Source organism: Aptenodytes forsteri, unplaced genomic scaffold, assembly GCF_000699145.1.
Source record: "Aptenodytes forsteri isolate BGI_AS27 unplaced genomic scaffold, ASM69914v1 Scaffold299, whole genome shotgun sequence".
Classification (NCBI taxonomy): Eukaryota; Metazoa; Chordata; class Aves; order Sphenisciformes; family Spheniscidae; genus Aptenodytes; species Aptenodytes forsteri.
The window spans coordinates 1,283,534-1,303,830 of NW_008794154.1; the positions used below are offsets into that span (position 1 = coordinate 1,283,534).

The window sequence follows — 20,297 nt, forward strand, 5'->3', positions numbered from 1 at the left end:
CCAGGGCTTTGTCCCATGGCACTCTACCAAGCAGATCCCTGAAGAGGCCAAAGTCTGCTCTCCTGAAGTGCAGGGTAGTGAGCTTGCTGTGCGCCCCCCCCTCAGTGCCCTAAGGGTCTTGAACTCCACCATTTCGTGGTCGCTGCAGCCCAGGCTGCCCTTGAGCTTCACATTCCCCACCAGCCCCTCCTTGTCGGTGAGAACAAGGTCTAGCATAGCACCTCTCCTCATTGGCTCCTCTACCACTTGGAGAAGGAAGTTATCATCGGCGCAATTTTGTTCTGCTTAAATGACCAGCTGCACCCCATTACAGTACCCTCATTATTATTTTGTTGTCTTTGTGTTTTGGATACTGGTATTTTCATTACCAAGTCCTCTGGCGTTAGAGCGGGTCTGTTCACCAGGGTACTAAGGCCAGACACCTGCATCCGAACAGGGCGGGCATCCAGCCAGCAGGTGCCCCTTTCAGCACAGCCTTCTTCACGCCCTTCGGTGCAATCTCATTTAGTCTTCAGAGAAGATATTTCTTGAGCAGGCAGCTCATTTTGCTGGGTTCCTCAGGTGATCCTGGTAGACGTGTTCCTCTGCGTGTCCTGTCACTAGGTGAGCCATTAAGTTGTGCAGTTAGCAGGGGGTTTTAGCAACAAATGGGAAACTACATCCATTTAGATCTGCAATGTGTCAGTCAATTGCAAAAAATAATATATATATATCTGTCTTGTGAAAAAACAGCTCTAGTTTAGAGCTGTGCAAGACAGACCATTAAGTTAAAAATAAATCTTCAGAACACAGTGCATCTGAACACAAATTGTTTATTACTAGCTATTTTATTTATACCAGTCATGGGATATTTAACTACTGACATGGGAACAGCAAAACATAGTTTTTAATTCTGGGTTTGGACAGTGATGCAAGAAGCGGCAGCTATGAGAATTTAGCTTTAAGACCACAGAGCATAGACTTAAACCCTAATATAGCTCCCCTGGAGCAAAACCAGGGGTCAGGATGCCACTTATGGTAGGCAGTGCTGGAACGCCCCGTTGCCGGCATTTTCATTAAAACTGCATCTTTGTCTGATTAAAACATACAAGCAGAGACACGTTGTTTTATAACACTGCTGTTGGTTGAGTTTCATCACTGGGACCCTTCATCAGACATGCTGGCCCCAGCTGCAGATGTACCTTTTTTTTTTAATGAATAATCAGATGTAAATTAACAACAGAAATGAAAATTCAACCATGTGCTTCTCTGGTCTACCTAAAAGGAGAAGAAAGCAGCCATTAAGTTAATTTTAGTTACTGTTGAAGTAAAAAAAAATTTAGCAGCGCCATGTAATCTAAACTGAGTGCCAGGCGCGTTCCCCTTTGATGTTTGTTAGTGTATATCTAAAATCTGACTTGCCATCTTTCTATTCTAAAATATGACTGAAATGGTGACATCTGGTCCAAAGCCCATGCAAGGAATATTTGTAATAGCTGGAGTTTTTATGAGTACAGCTCACATTAGCTAGAAGGGGAAAATACAGAAAAGGCATGCTCTTAATGGGCTCTGCTTTGCTCAACATTCATTCCACTTAAGTGAGGAAAATAAAAATTGAAAAACAGCCAATTTTTCCTATATTTTCCTGCCACCTTAGCCAACAAATACTATGCCTGTTGGATATGGTGATCAATGACTAATTACATTTCTGTGTATTTAAAGGTTAAAGTAATTAAAAACGTCAAATCTTTTCCTCTTTTCAATAAAAAAATAAGAAAACCGACCTCAGTTCTTGAGGGGATGAGGGGTGAGAGTTCTGTTTTACCCATGCACGGTCCAGTGCAGTAGTTTCAGTTCACAGAAGCTGCGAGTGGGCTCCGGGGCTAATTTGCACTTTTCTCTTATTACTTTCCTTGGCCATTAGGAAAAGCCGGCTCTCAGATGGAGACTGGAATACACTCCTTCCACTTCAGCCCCTCTCTGCCATTATTAATAGGAAGAACATTTTCCTGCTAATCATTTATATAGGTAGATAGATAGATAGATACACCTCATATATTTGTTTTGCTTCCCATTCCCTTCTATTTTTTCCAGGTACAACTTGTTTGATCGCACTGTTGTCAGACAAAGAACTCACAGTGGCCAACGTTGGTGATTCACGAGGAGTCTTGTGTGACAAGGATGGGAATGCGATCCCCTTGTCACACGATCACAAGCCCTACCAACTGAAAGAGAGGAAGAGGATTAAAAGAGCTGGTGAGTCGTAACATTTTTGCTTTGGATTGAAGGTTCATCTTTTTTCTTCTCTACTCTGTCAATAACATAGACTTTTCCCTTGAGAGAGACTGAAAAGTACCAGACTGAGGCATCAACAGATAAAATCTCCCATTATTAATACAGCAGTTTTCAGTGGGATTTCATGGTGCAGACAGAGAAATGGAAGCAGATTGACCTATCCCTTAATAAGCCAGTGTCCGAGTAAGAACAGCAGCCTCCATCTTCAACAGCCAGTTGACCGTCCCGGCCAGTTCCCTTGTGATCTCTGCAGGGAGCAAATTAATAAAAAGGAGCAGCAGCATTACAGGCGTCTTCACACCAAACCATATCAGCAGCCTTTATGTGAGAGGCTGGGTCTGAAGCTGAGTGAGGTTTAGTTCCTAAAATAAGCAGAGCATGAATCTAATTCATCAAAGCTATTTTTTGTTCCCATGTAGTGAGTGCTAATGAGCACAAACATGTAAACTGTAGCAGGGGTATAGGGAAAGAATATAAGAAACAGCAACCTTTCCGCAATAAATCTTTCTTGCTCTCATCACTTGTCAGTTTAGCGACCTCCTGGGCTAGAAGTTACATTTGGATCATCAAGTTTAACAGCCAATTCTTCATGAATTTGTCAAAGTCTCTTTTGAACCCATTTCTGGTTTGGCTCCCACAGCAGCCTGCAGCAGCAAATTATTTGATGAAGAAAAAAGTTCCTCTCATTTTTGTTAAACCTACCGATGAGCATTGCCTCCAGAGATGCATTGCCTCTCTGCCTCCATGTCTTCATCTGTAAAGTGAAAATAACAAGTTTTTCCCCGAGTATAAAACATTTTTAAAACCTACAGGTTATCAATACGCTCACACCAGCATAAATGCCCGTACATGCACAAAGTGCGCTTTCCTCTCAGTTTGCTTTTATCACCAAGGAGGCGTAAGAGCAGTGGGGATCCTTCCTGCTGCTAGACAGAGAGCCAAGGTCATGTACATTCCCCAAAGGGGAAGAAAAAGTATACAGATCCTAAGAAGAAGGAATAGGAAAATCTTGGCCTCACTTTTCTTCAACTCTGTACTTGGGGGACGGATCAATAAAATCTGGAGATTTTTCTGTAAAATTGCTTCCCTCTTAGCCATGTCCAGGGCCTCTATGCAATTGTTCACTTAGAGAAGGCCTTCATTTAGGAGAAAAAAAATAATCTGGGTATTTCTTTTGTGTAGAAGTGAGGCTTTATAACACAGCAACATGAAGAATGAACCTGGATTTTTGCAGGAATTTCCAACTTTGGAAGAAATTATTTTAATAGACAGGTAAATGTTATAACTATCTGCAGCTAAACAATAAATATTCTATCGAGCCTAGTGACTTAATGAATTCACTTCTCTGTTACCTGTTGCCCCATTGTATTATCATGATTGATATGGCTTCATAGTGCTGTTAAAAACATACAATCCAGTTTATACTACTGCCGGATACTTTTACATTTCGGAACATCCCTTCCTTACGTACAGTAAGTGTAAAATTGAAGCAAAGTGCCCAAACTGCATTATCAAGCCTACATTGCTACTGTGACAAAAGTACCTGACTTTTTTCCACCATCTAGATACTTTCTTGTCATGTAGAACTGAAGAAAGCAACAATAACCACGTCATTATGTTACGTTTTGGTTTTCCAACTTTACCTTGCACCGTCAAGCTGCACTGTCTGGTGCCCTATAGGTAGTTATAAAATGAGTGCACATTTGTGTTAGTAGGATTAGATTTCATTTAAAAGTGAAATCCATATAGCCACGGTTGAGAAAATAGCCTTCAAACCTCAGTCTGATATAAATCAATTTGAGGCAGCCTGAAACAGCAGCTCAAAGAAAAGCATGACTTGCCCTGTGCATTTCAGCGGGGCGTTAACGTTGGGATGACAAGTCTAAACTAATCTGTCATTTTTTGCTGCCACGATGGACGTTAAGGAGGCTCGCTGCTTGCTGCTGTCAGTGGTCGGTGGATGGAGAATGAATTCAGTCCCTCTCTTCCCCACTCCCAGCAACTGCGTACAAAGTCTTAGTCAACCCACAACCTGAAAAAAAATTTCCGTTTATCAGTCCGATGTGACTCGAGCAGCTCTCGCACTGAAGCCCCAGAAGCCAACGCTTGGGTTTCTCGTGGGAGTTCCTGCAGTGCAGTGAGAACTCACTGGTACCCAAATGCCAAAAGGAGACAGCAGCTAAGAGAACAGGGCAGGGCCCTTGATTTTGAGCTGAGGTGCCCCATCCTGTGGAATTATCTGTTCTGCAGCATGGCTGTGCAGTTAACAGCACAGGTCACGGTGGTTTTGTCAAGACTGACTGTTATTTTCACAAGAGGCTGGCTGACGCACGCTCACAAGTGCTGCGGTGCCGCTTGTCTTGCACCTGAATGAGATCGGGTCCCACCACTCTGACTCATTCCTGTGGGATAGGGGAATGCATGTCCTGTGACACAAGGATGCTGGTTTCCCCAGAAAACACAAGGAATCTCCTTCTGATCAAGAGCTTGAGTGATGTATATAGTATCAGCGTTAGACAGTGGCCTTGAAACAACCGTGGTTTTGGCTTGTGAAGAAACATGCAGTTGCAGAACCACAAGGTGACTGTCACTGATAGAAATTTAAGTCATTCACCTTGAACATAATCCTTTAAGCTCAGCTCTCGCTAACATGCAAAATGTTTGTGCAGTTGCCAAAAAGCTTCTATTTCTTTAATGCCTTTTCTTCTCCGGTGGCAGCCAGCGCTGCAGAATGTTTGCTTTTCCATGAGCATTTTTATGTGTTCTGTATGGATGGCTTTATAAAAGAAAATATTAGAAGTGTGAACAGACACTTCAGCAAACCACAGGAATTCAACTTGTGCCGTAGGCAGTTCCAGGTGCCACTTGAGAATGGCACCGAAAAGTCACTTTGTATGTGTAAGCACAACCTGCAAAGACTGGAGTAAGCACGTCGCAGCGAGTCAGCAGCATCAGCTATCTTCTCTGCAAGTACAGTAACGGGTGCAAGCATTGCTGTCCTCTAATTGTGTGTAAAGTGTCTACTTAAAACTGCCTCTTCTTAATTGCATTTTGCTTCCCCTGTCATTCCAGTACGTACACATGATTACACTCCAGTTACTATAGTCCTAATCACTTATGAAAAAACCCCTGTGCTGGTGAGTAGGTGGCTGTGTAACATTAAACCGTGGCACCCTCAAAACCTACAGCAGCAGCTGGACGAGGTTTGTTTGACTGCACGTCTAAAGAGGACTTGCAGTAGGCTCACCAGTCCTTCCTTTTTTTGACTACGGAAGGAAACATCTTCATAATGGAGACTCCATAGAAGTATTCATGAAAACATCCAGCTAAAAAGTTTTGTTTCTGCTGGTTTTAATGCAAAGCAAGTTTCAAGCTTTAAACAACAAGGAATCGTTAAATGAAATGTAGTTTCACCTGAAAGCAGAAGGAATTTACAGATTAGATCAGCCAACCAGGAATGGAAATGCAATCGTAAGGTTTAGGTGACTCATAGCTGACTGACAAGTAACAGATAGACTGAAGTGCAGAGCTGAAAACATTCTGATAACTACAAAGAACAGAGACATTTATAAGAACACCAAAGCAGACAGCTTGCAGATATAAAAGACAGCAATTCACCTAATTTTGTCATACATTTTCATGTTTGCAAATTATTTGTCCTCGAGTTTTTCATTCATGTTAAGACGACAGGAATATTGCTGTGAACCAGTGCAGACAGCGGCACGCAGATGCACGCACAGGAATTGAAGGTGCCTAACTTTTACTCTTTGACCTTGAACACAGTGTAGTTCCCTCCCTGGCACAATTGACTGTGTAATAGCCAGGTGCTGGCTGTGTCAGAGTCATCGATTTCAGTGCAAAACGTATCACGCTATAAGCAACCCCTAAATAAAATATGTATTTTCAACTAGAAGTAGCCTTAATCCTGGTGATGGTAAAATCAATCAGTCAGATCCCAGATTGCATTTTTTTGACTTGAAGAAAAATTTCGTGATCGGTTTGTTCAGAACAGTTTTTTGGTCCTTTCTGACACAGCTCATTCAAGGCAGTTTGACAGAAGAGCCTACAAATGTTTTTGCACTTGCTTCTTTGCTTTATGCCTTAAAAGTGAGATGTGAGTCCTACTGCAGTGTGTTTTCAGTGTTTCCTTCATAGATCTTCTGAAATGAGGAAAATGTGAACTACACAGAAAAAGGAGGGGTTTCCTAACACAAGAATATAAAGATTTGCTTTCAGTATTCTTGTCTCAACATTGCCACAACAGTAAGTTGTGTAGTACAGGGATACCTGTGTTCAGTAAGTTGTCGGTCTCACTGGGGGAGAGCATGAAGCTGCTTCATTTGAAAGCAGAGCCGTTCCCGACTTCTCTGCTTCAGCTGTTTCAACAGCACTAGCAGCCACAATCCAGCTCTTCCCTGGAGCGCTCTGAAATTTACTTAAGGCATCTCCTGCTTTTTGAGATATGTAACATCTGTATGCCTCAGGATACTGCAGGATAAATTTTTGGGTGGGTCTGGCAGGAAGCCAGAGAAATGCTTTAACTTTAAAAAGAACTGCTTTACGTGTTGGTGTTTCTCTCCAGGTGGTTTTATCAGCTTTAATGGCTCCTGGCGCGTTCAGGGGATCCTGGCCATGTCCCGCTCGTTAGGAGATTACCCTCTGAAGAACCTGAATGTTGTCATTCCTGACCCTGATATTCTTACCTTTGACCTGGACAAACTGCAGCCAGAGTTCATGATCTTGGCGTCGGATGGTCTGTGGGATGCTTTCAGCAACGAGGAAGCTGTCCGATTCATCAAGGAACGCTTGGATGAACCACACTTTGGTGCAAAGAGTATAGTTCTACAGTCCTTTTACAGAGGATGTCCTGATAATATAACAGTGATGGTGGTGAAGTTCAGGAATAGCAAAACAGAAGAACAGTAATTACCGGTGGTTCTCTGCCTCACTCTGAACTTAAAACAAACTCTTACATTTTAAACACAGTAGAAAGCTCTAGTAAATACCGTTAAGATTCTACACAAAAGGAACAGATCCCTCCGGTCTTTGTTCTTTGCTTAACAAAAGGAGCAATACAACAAATACGTTCTGAGTGATTATAAGAATTAAGTTTGTTCACGTGTACCTGTCTCCTGTGACCTTGCCGCTCCTTAGAAACTAACTGTAATCTTCCATTTCAGAATTTGCTTTACAAATCTTGTGTCGACTTTTCATTTGATTCCTTACCTCTCATTTCTAATAGTCAAAGGTTCATTCAGATGCACAGCAGGGTCAGGGCAGTGCTGCCGCTTAATAGCAAGTGATAGGAGCGATGCTGCTTTTCACTCGTAGGTGTGACTCTTCAGAACGATGCTCTCATGTTTCTCCTCTCTTTTCTTCTTTGATCTGCAGTGATAAGGTTGTATAGGAAAAGGTCTGCGATTATTGGCCTGTCATTGATATGAAGGAGGAAGAGGAGCCAACTATTAGCCTGCCACCACAGAACTGGCTCTCTCGCTTTGTTTAACCTCCCCCTCCCTTAAATAAATCCCCGCCAAGCATGTGATTAGGTATAGTTACTGAATTACCTGAAGCCACGTTTATTCAGTCTGTGCATTACTCTAATAACATTTCTTCTATGCCATATTGTATTCAAACCAACTGTTAAACTTCAGCAAAATACTCTGAGGTCTGACGCCTTCTATATCAAAAAATAGCTCTTTTGTGGTAGAAGAATGTCTGTCATTCACCAAGACTCACCCTTACGTTAGTTTTTTTGGCATGGACTTCTCATAGGCATGTAAAGAAAGTAATGCGAGATAAAATTAATTTCATTAGTGACTGTTTGGAAAACTAATCAAAACAGGGCATTCCTTAGAGCCACCTAGGTGAAGTCAAGCCTATTAAACACTTCCTTGTACCACTGCAGATTAATTTGTGGTGTTAATCCAGGGGAAGACCACTTTAGAACCATTTTTTTGGTATAATGTATAAATGCCAGGCAGTGTCATTGCACTGTGGAGATGAAAGCTTCTGTTAAGTCTAGATAAAAATATGTTTAGATCTAACTTTCAGTATTTAATTGTATTTTGGAATCTGTGACTACTGTAAGTTTAAACAATGACAGTCTGAGTTTGCTCTGCATCTGATAACTTAGCTGGCTGCTTCATGATCGAGAGGCAGCAGTAGCAGAGTGACAGGGCAACGCGTGTTAGAGGAACAGAGCCAGGGCCCGAGTTGAAGGTTAGTATGTCGGATGGCTTGCTTACCCATATCGTGTATTGTAACAATCCTCGGGATTCCCTTCCCATAAAACGTGGTCCTGGAGGATCCGCTGAAGTCTCATCTTCAAGGTGATGGAGGTTGTCAGTATTTGGGTCCTGAGGTGAATCAGGGATACAATACATTAACTAATTTTGTCTGTTTCTTGGGTAAAGATACAATATTACTTAGTTAAAAAGCTACCTGTTTCTCATCACCCACCTATAGCATTTTGGGCAAGTGGCTTGCTGGTCCCTAAAATACTGTGATGTGTTGTGGTTGTGCTGAGCGGGTGTGATGTCTGTGAAGACAAAAAATGAAAGAGTGCAAATTCTGCTCTCTGCTCGAGAAGGAATTCCCATCTTAGTCTTTTCATTTTTGTTCCTAGGTTCTCTCTTCCCCAACAAACTTCCCTCCTTTAGTTTGTTTGGAGATAATCACAACTCTTAATTGGATCTGTTGCTATTACCAGTGCTATTCAAATTGTATACATACCCTTTAGCAGCCTCTTCTCATCCCAGATGCTGAGTAGAGCCCCTTGACTGAGGAATAGACAAGTGAAAAGCAGAAGTATGAAAGTGTCCAGCATCCTCTGAAACCAGCAGGCACCCAGCCTGCACTGGTCCTTCCCCATAGGATGGAAGGTTTCGGACTTTTTAAATCTCTTGAACAGTGCATTCAGTGAATTTTAAATGCAACTTTGCAGTTAAATTGAGCAGCTAACAGGAAACGTTAATAATTCCAGAGCGCTTCAGTTATTTTATTTTGAAAAGGTATTTGAGGTCAGAACGCTGTGAAATGAAAACCTTGTGTGATATTTTCATGGGAGTGCTTAATCATGTACTCATAATGCTACAGCAGCAGTATCAAAACTGTGCTCCAGGCAGAGCTCATGGTGCATGTAGCATTTGCCTTTCCTTTCTCCTTCACAGATGATGTTTCCATTGTACTGGCTTTTCTTTGTAGGACACTGCCTGGATGTTTGTCAAAACAGCTGCCCAGGGAAAAGAAGAGTTAGACCCAGCAGCCTATAGAACTCTAAAGCAGCAGGACGCTGGTATAGCAGAGACATCAATACTAATCCTTCACAGGCATTTGAGAAATGGTCAGCTCCAAAAAAAACATTATAGACTAATGCCACTTGAGTGAAAAGCTAATGGCAGCCACTAAGCTTCCTGCAGCTCACGTTCTCGAGGTTAGCGAGCGTTGCTGAGGGATGCCCGGACCTTCTCCTGAGCACAGCTTGCTTGCTGGTTTCCCTGGCACTAAAGATAGACAGGAAAATGAGATGGCAGGGATCGTACACGCTCTCAAACTCCTGAAGCAGCCGTGAGGAAGCAGTGGGAAGATGGCTCACTCTGGAAGTAAGCCATGCTCACAGGATTTAGGAAAACACATAGCGCAATGCAATACAGAACTGTTTTGCAGACTTGTCTGGGTATTTATGCCAGGATTCATTTACTCTGTCACTCACAGGCCCATCCAGTCCGTTACCGAATCAGCCCTATTTCAACCTTCGAGTGTCTGCAGTTGCAACAACAGTTGTTTTAGCACCTTCATTTTTCTCTGCAACACTCCCCCCTTTGTAGTAGCTCTTTCCTGGCCAAAGACATTCATGCCAACGCTCTCTGGTAAGGTTGTTGACTTTTGTCTTTATTACTTAAAAAAACTAGTTACAGGTACTTTAGATTTAAAGATGAAGGACTAATGGAGATGACAGGCTTTGTGCAGTCTTCTACATCCATGTGCAGTGCCTCCCTATGCTCCCTGCTAGAAGTCTTCTAAGAAGTCTTTAATCCAGTTCTAGACATCTGTAACTTTCCAGTCATGCTGATATGTGCCAAATTCTGTTGTGATACATACAGCTGTTGGATGACAAGATTAAGTAACATACGTATTGCTTATGCAACCTAAACTATCTAGGGTCTGATCCTCCACTGCCTTAATAATATATCGTACATCTGGAAAGAGTTGCCGGACACTGTAGCCAGAAATCTCCCCAGGTACACTAGAGCAGCGTGGCAGAATGCGCTCCGGCATCAGAGAGGCAGTACTTCCAGCACGCCATGCTCAGTGCCGCTTTCCTGCCTGGCACCTCTCCAAAAAAAGGGAGATGCAGTTTGGTTAAAGTGGCTTGCACACACCCGAGAGCTCCCTCTTGGCATACATGTTCATGGAAGTTTTCTGTTGCTTAAGCCTGAGTAGCTCCATTGGTGACATCTGTTCATCAGGCAAGAGCATCACATGGCAGAAAACTGACATGTTAAGTTGCTGCCACAGCGCATCTTTCATATGGTCCGATACGAAAAAACATACCTTGCAATTACTCAGCTGATCCAGTACTTAAAAAGAATCTGGGCTCTTCCCAGTGGTATTACAAGCTAGCAGTTTACCTCACGCAGTACGTTTTAAAGATACCACCATTTAGCTTTTTATTCTGATTATAGACTACCGTTTAGTTTATCATTCTGATGATATACTAGTGGGGTTTTAGAAAGGCTGTTCAGTCGTGTAACGGAAGGGCTGTAGCCTTCACCGTTCGTAGCTCCTACGGGGATCCCCAGTCCAGGTACCAGCCCGGTTAGGTGAGGCCAGAGCTCCGTCTAGCGGCTGGCCTCAGCACGGTAACCACGCAGTATTCGTTACAGCTAATAGCTCATCTCTTAGCCCGTGTGAAAAATGTGCGTGATGTAACGTCCCCCTTGTCCCTTGTGCAGAAGTTAGCTATGAGGTTAGTGCAGAGCCGTTTGCTTGGGCTGAATTTTACAGCAGTGCTGAAGCCGTGCGGGCTGAACGTGTGCATCCCCGGACACGGCTGAGAAATGCAGATACTCGGCTGCTAAAAACGCACGTGAAAGTTTGGCAGACCACAGTCCTGCCCGGCATCCCCCGCCAGCTCACCCCCCGCCCCCCCGGCATGGGTGTCTTCACAACGTTGGTGAATGCATTTTAAATGCTTGTTTGTGGGATCCATGTTTGGCAACAGCGCGGCTTACGCAGGCCGCAGCGATCCAGCTTAGGAGAGTCCAGAATTCATCCCTGGTCTCGGGGGTGGCAGGAGACGCTATTTTATTTTGTATAAAATGTACGCCACTTCTTTTGTTGCGACATCCAGCACTAGTGGTCTGGGCATATTGACCCTGTCTCACGGGGGAGGGATGGCCACAGACGACATTGTGAGGACTGCGTCAGCGCTGTAGTCCTAAAATTTCTAAAAATTCAAAATTTGAAATTAATGAGCCTGTTTTACTGAATAGACTGTTTGGATAAATATAAATAAAGTAAATGCCATCTAACATCATGAAGTATTGTCTACTGACTTGTGAAGGCAAGGTCAGTACCAAAACTATTGCTAAAGTTATTACAGTATTACACAATTTACGTAAAATTAAAACAAAAAAAGTAGTTGTGACTTTTTAGAATACAGAAGTTAGTACTAAAGCACTGCATCAGCTTGAAGTAACAGTGTTTGCTACATAAACACTAACGCTGCATCTTGAAAATAAGGGAGTTTTGTTGTTCAGCTGCCTCTCAGAATATATGCCATCCTTGCTTTAAGTAATGTTAATATATTCCTAATGTATCTAATGCTCATTTTACACAGAGAAACATTTAGTAAGTGATTATACTAAAGAAGAAAAACCCACACCAGCCTTTCATTTTCTAAAGTAGGTTTTTAGGCCTCCATCCAGAAATCTGGCTGTACAAAATTGCAAGGTTAAAATTTAGAATGTTCCGCTGAAGTTTGGCAACTGTATAGACCAGAGCTGCTGCCCCTCAGTGTTGTCAATATATTTATAAATTATCTTTCTAAACCTGAGGACTCATCTCTAAAAAGATATATACAATTAACGTCGATTTGAATTTTAAATCACTTTTATTTATATAGTGCTGACTATATAAGGCTTAGGTAAGCAGCTGTTTTACATATAGTTTTCCCTTAGATAACTTAAAGGTCCAGGTATCGGTCATCTCTAGTTATATATAATAGTCTAGATGCTCTGTTAAGCAAAACGTGTGCAGTCAAAGCAGCTGAAGCCTATCTAAAACCATAAATAAAGAGGCTCACATCAAAAGCAATTCTTGAGTAAAGTTTTGAAATCCACTTTTATGAGTAGGTCAGCTCCTGTGTCTGGTCTGCTCAGTCTTAAGGAAGAGCTCCGAATTAGTTGAGCAGTAGGGAAATAAAGCACTTTTTCTGCATTTAAAAGACCAACCCTGTGTTCCTTTAAGCCTGTGGAGGTGCATCAGTACTTCTAGGGACACAAATGCTCAGAAATGTACTTCAGCCTCTATTCCACCAAGTTAATTAAATGAATAATCGGTTATAACCGATTATTTTAGAAATCTAAATGCGGGGCTGTCAAACATTGCTCTCTGGGAATTCCTACACTGTATTCAGGGGTGTGAGAGCAGTACAGATGAAACTGTACTTTGTCCGCTTTAATCTTGGTAATAACAAGTCATGAAGTCAAGCTGTGTGGGCTGACAGTCAGATACCTGCTCGGCATCCCCATGCTGCCCCTGCCCCAGGAAAGCAAGCTGGCTACATGTCGAGTGAGGTTGCTGCTGTGCCTCTGCAGATGCACTCTGTCAGCTTCACCTGTTGTTGATGACAGGAGACTCTCACTCCAGAACTGCCACAGTCCATCTGCCATTTTTAAATTTTCTCCTTCTGGTAAGAAAAAACTTAGTTATGTTAAAAACATGGTTCATTTGGAAAAAGTTCTTTGGAGTTAGTTCCATTCTGTACCAAATCTCGACACTGCTCTTTGGTAAACTGTTCCTATATGCAGAAGCTAGGTACAAAACGTAAGCAGTGGTTAGTAATGCTGGATTTACAAATGAAATCCATTTTTTTTTTATAGATTTCAAACCCATCTACCTTTAACATGGCAAACTAACAATCGCGTAACTGTTACTACAAAGTTAACAGGAGCAGCATGTGGAAAAACAACATTAAAACCCGTACTGTGTGAATATTACACTAAGCAACTGTAAAACCACTTCTACCCAGTGCATCTGGAAATGCTAAGAAACGATCGAGACAGACTCATTATGAAAATGAACCACACATTTAGAACTCTGCGAGGGCAGGCCGGAGCTTTATTAACAAAAATCCTACACAACACACAAGATAACAGAACCACAATGTTTAAGCAATCCATCTTGGTTAAAGACAGCTTTCATTTAGTACAACACGGCTGTGTTATCGTAGATAAGAGCCTCTTCAGGCTTCTGCTTGTAACATTTTCTTCACTCGGAGCCGGAAGAGTTTTTAAGATTTTATCTTTATTGCAAGTTCAGGGGAGGCTGCACTTTACTCCTAGGTGGAGGACCACCGCAGGCAAAGCATTACTGACAGGAGCGGCTAGGACGTCAGGCTGAGCCCCATCCCACTTGGGATGGACGCAACCCCTACACGCCATCGTCTCTCACACTGTAAAGAAAACTCATTCAGATAATTCGGATTAATGTGGCCTGGAAAATTAACGTGCTGCACAGCAACTGTCAGAAGGCTAGAGGAAAACAGAGCTCAGATATATAAACCATGTCAAGAGAGGTCGTTTGGGGTAAACTTTGTATTTTTAAGTTCTTATGTTATAGGAGGAAAACTAAGTCCCCAAATCCTGTAACTGCAGGTGAGACAAACTATACTGTAGCACAGGTGGTCATATGAGTTGTAGGTCGATGCTGCTTTTAGCTAAGAATCACGTAACAGGTAACAGCCGCACAGGTGGTATTTCCTCATATGAGTTGTAGGTCGATGCTGCTTTTAGCTAAGAATCACGTAACAGCAGCATTTCAGAGGCTATACTTTCTTTAGTCCTGTGAAAGAAAGCGGCTTTGTGATTTTTAGAAACCCAGTATGTAAATAGAGGGGGGTGGGTTTGGTTTTGTTTTACAATTTTAGTTTTCCTTAAAATGTGGACTCAACTACATACGGGGGGCAGGGGAAATAAATAAACCCAACCATCTGCTTAGCTTCATTTTAACTTTGTTTTCTTTCCTTCCTACATGAAGTACTTGCATTTGGATGTGGTTTACAGCTTAACATGCAATACACAGTAACTGCATTAAAACCTGACAAGCTTAATTTAACAGAAACTGCAGAAAGCTTTACAGCTCTCTCCCTACCACCTCTATCTTAAGCAAACTGTGGAGTACTTAATAAATTATCAAAATGGTACACGCTAGTCATAAAAATGGAGATGAATGAAAATTTGAAAAATAGGGAGCAAAGCTCTGCCTCCCAAACTCCTTCAAGATACCTGACATAACCAATAGACACTTCTCAGGAACTCGGTGTCACACTGTTTGGTTAACCTTCCATCAGTTTCTAGTTTAAATTTGAAAGAACTATGATAAAAATCCATTATTTACTGTGCATCCAGGCATTCGTGACTGAGTTACAATGAACTTGCATTGAAATGCTTTAGTAGTAACTAGAAAATGTAAGACAAAACTTAGGAAAATATTCCAAACCGTCTATGTCCTGTTAATCCTGAACTGATCATAGAGAATAATGCCCCTAAGTTTGCAGCACATACTATTGCATGGTTTATTTTGAATTTTTTTGTTCTAGAATGCACACAAAACATTTAAGCATTTTGATTTTTTAACTCTTCTGAAATAGTACACAGGCAACACGGGCTTGAAATTTTACACTGTAAACCCCTTTTGCTATCCACCCTGCAGCAGTTTCCAAACATCTTTGACCAATGGATTACTATTAGGCTTTTCAAGTCAGAAAGCTCCACAATTATCAAAATCACAAGTGCTTGAATTCTGATTTAATACAGCTTTCTGAACCACTTACCTGCATGAGAAAAAGAATCTTAGCATTTGGGAAAATCTTAGCCTGTGGTTTAGGCTTCAGTTTTAGTACAATATTGTAGGCAGATGCAATAAAGTTTGGGCCCACCGCTGACTTAAATGCTTTCATTAGTTCAGAGTCTGGAGCTTTCTTTACCTCTTGCATGGCTGCTCACACTAGAAATGTTCCTGATATTTGCATTAAGCAGAAACTTTAGCTTAGTTATGAATTTTTATGGTCTTTTAAGCAATAATAAGGTCAGACCCAAATACAAACCAGATTTAAAAAAAAACAAACTCATTTCCAAAACAGGAGCAGGAATATTTTACAATGTAAATTTCTTGCAAAATTGATGTCACTTTAGATTACAATTTCAGGTGGCATAAACAGATCACTGTGTATAAACCTACATTTGTGAAAGCAAAAGCCTGTAATCTATGATCAGTGTTGTCATTCTGGGGCACAAATATAAAAAAATACCTTGCTTGGTGGCAGTTGCATTTTTATTGCAGTCCTGCACAGCCATTTCTCTGTGATATACTTGTTTCTTACTCTCTCAACAGGAGCACTGTCTGCTTTATCTATCCAGTTTCTGAAGATTGCATCGTCTTTCATAATTACATTTTTTTGAAAAAGCAATACAAACTGTGCTGTAGTATCAGTGTTCTTGTGACAAATAACTTATTTCTAAACATTTAACATGGCAGGCTTATAAGAAAAATATGGAGGGTTTTTTGTTGGTTTTTTTTTTTAAGATGTATAAACAATCAAAGAACAAGTTAAACGCTTCTCACAGAGCTCTCGGGATCTGACCACAGTACAACAATCAAATAACAGATCCTAAAACCATAGGAACAGCTGTAGTTTTACCTTTGTTTCTAGAAATACAATAGCATTCTTCCCTCAGTTATGCAATACTGTATCTTTAGCTATTTAGTTTAACAAACAAAATCTATTTTTGAAAGCCTTTGACCTTCTTAACATACATTCTTAGAACACTGACTTCTGAAATACTTGTCTAGAGAGTATTACTCCCAAGACCTCATTTTTATACCTAAAAAACCCCACGTGCTATAATTCTTTCAAAAAAACGTGCAGTTGTTGAAAAGATAGCAAAATTCAATACTGACCATAATCACAATGTAACAAAAAACCTGGTGAAACCTCCAACCTGGTACTAGAGGTTTCTGCACCTCTTCTAATTTGTCTCTAAGAGACTATCTGAAAGACAGCCAAATGTAAATATATCATAACATCTTAGCTGTAGTACAAATAAGGTGGCAGTGCTCTGTCATTCTAGATGTACAGGATGTAACTATAGTATCTTCACCGTGTAGTGGATGTGTCAAGAATAATTATGTTAATGCAATTGCAAATTCTATATTGTTGTCTATTAGAAGTGTAAACTACTGAAAACTTGGCCTTGCTGGTATGAATAAAGTGATTAAAATATCCATCTTTACAGATATAGTAGAGTTTGTCTTCTTTAAGAAATACAAATCTTAGAATTTCTTACTTTTTTCATTTGAAAATTTGAAGAAAGAAAACTATTTTAGAAACAGATATAAAGTCACAACATAAATGCATCTGTTCTAATCGTCCCTGTGTGGTTCCAAAACTCTCGGGATGCATCAGTACACACATATGTGTGCATAGATGTGGGTTTTGATTATCCCGATGTATTAGAGATGTCTAGTAACTAAACTGCACATGAACTCTGCTGCATCTAGCCCTCTAGTAGCCTGTGAACATTATCAAAGACACCAAAGCAATTCTATTTTATACGTATATAGATATACCTAAATATACACATACAAAGTGCATCACGTTTTCAGAATTTCCCATCAGCTTCTGTGGACCCCACAACATCCACAGCCTTGTAACACTCTCAGAATGATTACAGAGGTGGTATGTTTAAATAAGAAGGTGTAACACTCTCAGAAGGATTACAGAGGTGATATATTGAAAGAAGAAGGTTGTTATTAGTTTCATGCTGGGCAAAGAACAAATGAGAGCGGCAAAGGATGACACAGTTGCAAAAACAATTTAAAAATTCCAGGTAGGAATTTGGGAAGCATCTTCAAAGCTGGTTTCTTGGCATAAACATTATTCCTCGGTGACATTTCATACATTCCAGAAGACTCGGGTAGAAATCCCGTGGTTACAGCAGACCACGTGGAAGTGTCAGAGGAAGACAGGACAGTGTATTCCCAAGTATCCTGCATGAGTAGGATACATAGATGGAAAAGTGTTTTGTGAATGCCTAATATTTTTATTTAAGAATATTAGAATGTCCCAGAGAAAAGCTGCCACTGCAGTTTTGCCCCAGCAGCACAGCCCTCCTTCAGTCGAAGTCATCTCTGTAACTGTTTTTCTTTTGTGTTGCCCTATACTTTAAACGTTTTTACACCAAATAGGTTTAAGTTTATATATTAATATAGAATCAAAGGCAAGTAACTGAAGTGTCTGATGACAAATCCTGCCAAAACCCGATTATTTCACCTGATGTAATGCCATGTACTGCAATCAAATGTCTATACTTACAGATATCAAAATTAATTTTATAAAGAAAGAATTGTTGTTTATCTTCTGGAATACTGATGTTCACTTTAAGTATATTTAAGCAAATTCCAACATAAACATCCTCAAATTTAATAGGTTTGATATGACTCATCAGTTCATAAATCCTCAGAGCCAGTTTTCCATCCAATATATAACCCATCCCACTGCAATATGGAGGATACAACTTGAACGGATATTCATCATAAGAGATGTATGTTTTTTTGTAAAAGCCTCTGTAGGCAAAGTTACCTATAAGAGGATAACCAGTAAAAATATTTTCTGAGGAATTCAGCTTCAGAAGAAATTTTACCAAGTTAGCGGTGTTGATGAAGACATCAGCATCAGTCTTCATGAGGAATCTCGCATTTGAACAGAACTCAGTGACCCACCTAAACGCCATGATCGTTTTCAAGGTGAGATTGTCGTACGTGTCCATAAAATCTTGGCGAATTATGTCACCATAGAGGATGCTTTCATCTTCTACCGACAGTGCTGCGGCATTGTCTTCTCTTTGAGTGTCCTGACCTAGTAAGAACAGGGTCAGAATTCGATGTCCCCACCAGAAGTTTTGAGATCCCCATGTTATCCTGATGGCCTGCCTTGACTTCACATCCTTAGGACTTGAAGACACCAAGATGACGAGAAACGGATTTATGTCTTTGCATTTCAAGCGCTCCCGCAGTGTGAAGAGGTAGTGTTGCTTGTAAATTGGTTCATATTCATAGAAATACATGAGGTTTGTATGCTCAATCACAGTGTTGGAAGAAAAAGTTACGTACAATATTGTTATGACACAAAATACAAGGAGAAACAAAAAAATCCATTTTAATGTTCTTATATGCATGACACTACCTGGAACTGGGCAATAACTAATTTGCAGAAGTGCGTCAGTGACCTTCAAAATCTGTACCACAAGTTCTGAAGCACGTTTCTTGCTAAAAAAGAAATGAAAAAGTAGTATTCAGAATGCTATTATTCAAATATTACCTTTTTCTTATCTTGTCTAAAGTGTCAGTTGAAAGCATGCTATAATGTAATGAAGACAAAACCAAGATTCATTGGTCCAGCTGTTGTACACCATGGTCCAGCATCCTGTACACCACGAATCAATGCTGTATTCCAGAAACAAGTGCGAGCAGAACACTGAGCTGATACTGAACATGGTATGGATTGAAACCTCATAGCTTTCACCTTGGAAATTTCCCCTACGTAAACCTGATCACTGCTAAAGATCACACGTCAAGCATTGTGATCCCAGAGATCTCAGCACAATGTCTTCGACTCAAATCTCAAGGAAGAAATACTGTGCACAAAATCTAATGGCTACAAAGTACTCAGCAAATTGATGTTCAGAGGCTTCAAAAATTTGTAATTTATTTCAAAGAAAGGAAGTCCTACTAGTTTTTATAAGCTGGAGCAAATCAGCCAAGAAAGCAGGTAAAAAGAGAAGTACAAGCAAATATTTCATCCCTCACTTAGGGGTCGAGCAGCTACTCGTTCTGAACTGACTGAGTAGGTGATGGGGGGAGGAGAAAAATCAACATCCTTATGAGCCACAGACACTCAAAGACAAACGTATCTTGACAGACAGACTGAGCTCTTACACTGTCCAAAGAAATGGCTACTCCCACAACACGCAACATTATACAGTAATCATTTATTTTCTACTATGTGCTAATTAAATCAAGTGATTTAATAAAGGGGCATTGCAACCAATTTTGGGAGCAGCAGAGAATCCACTGCAGCAGACAAGTTTCAAATCTTGGAGAAGTTTTGCAAATTTTTCTAATATTTTCCATTTAAGTAAACAAGACACTACAAAATCCTTCTGCTACTTCCATCTATTTAAGTTTTAAAGAAGAAAGAATCCCACCTGCACTATTTTCATGAAATGTCTACAAAAATGTGACATATTCGCTCAGCTCCATCAGGCATGCCACACAAACTGAAAACAGCAATATCAGCGCAAGAGGCGGAGATGAACCAAAGCCATTTTTCGGCTAGAGACACACATCTTGGTCTGGAGTCCAGTCTACACGGACAGGTACTTACAAACCCCCATGGAGTCCATGCTGAAGATGTGTCAGGACTAGATATTCAAATCAATACATCTTTCCAAAACTAAATATAAAAATAGAATCTCAGTCCTCTACCCTCCATTTAACAGTGCTTGCCTTTACTGTATTTCTTTAAAACTACATATGCTGTGAACATATATTAGATACCTTTAAGCCAAAATAATTACAGTGGCTCACTGTGGGAGTTCCAAACGATTTCTAATGTTTGCAGTAATAATATTTACCCTGCACTGTAAAGTATCCACAAAGACACAGTAAGGATGATGGAAGGTTCAATTCCACAGTGCAATTAATTACTATTTAACTTATCTTCAAAATGATCACCG

General features: G+C 40.7%; 2 protein-coding genes across 2 annotated transcripts in view; one reads left to right on the top strand and one right to left on the bottom strand.

Annotated features, from left to right (window-relative positions):
- PPM1L (protein phosphatase, Mg2+/Mn2+ dependent 1L) overlaps nucleotides 1–16,789 on the top strand; it is a 114,140-nt gene extending 97,351 nt beyond the window's left edge. Inside the window, exons 3-5 of the mRNA XM_009278931.2 lie at nucleotides 2,074–2,235; nucleotides 6,857–14,182; nucleotides 14,252–16,789. Coding sequence (XP_009277206.1) covers nucleotides 2,074–2,235; nucleotides 6,857–7,200 — 506 coding nt within the window. The 3' untranslated portion in view covers nucleotides 7,201–14,182; nucleotides 14,252–16,789. The remainder of the gene's footprint in view (nucleotides 1–2,073; nucleotides 2,236–6,856; nucleotides 14,183–14,251) is intronic.
- A 96-nt stretch (nucleotides 16,790–16,885) lies between these two features.
- On the bottom strand, nucleotides 16,886–18,823 carry B3GALNT1 (beta-1,3-N-acetylgalactosaminyltransferase 1 (globoside blood group)). The gene has a single exon (XM_009278943.2). It carries the CDS (start codon nucleotides 18,735–18,737, stop codon nucleotides 17,775–17,777), a length of 963 nt encoding a protein of 320 aa, XP_009277218.1. The 5' UTR covers nucleotides 18,738–18,823; the 3' UTR covers nucleotides 16,886–17,774.
- Between the last annotated feature and the right edge of the window lie 1,474 nt (nucleotides 18,824–20,297).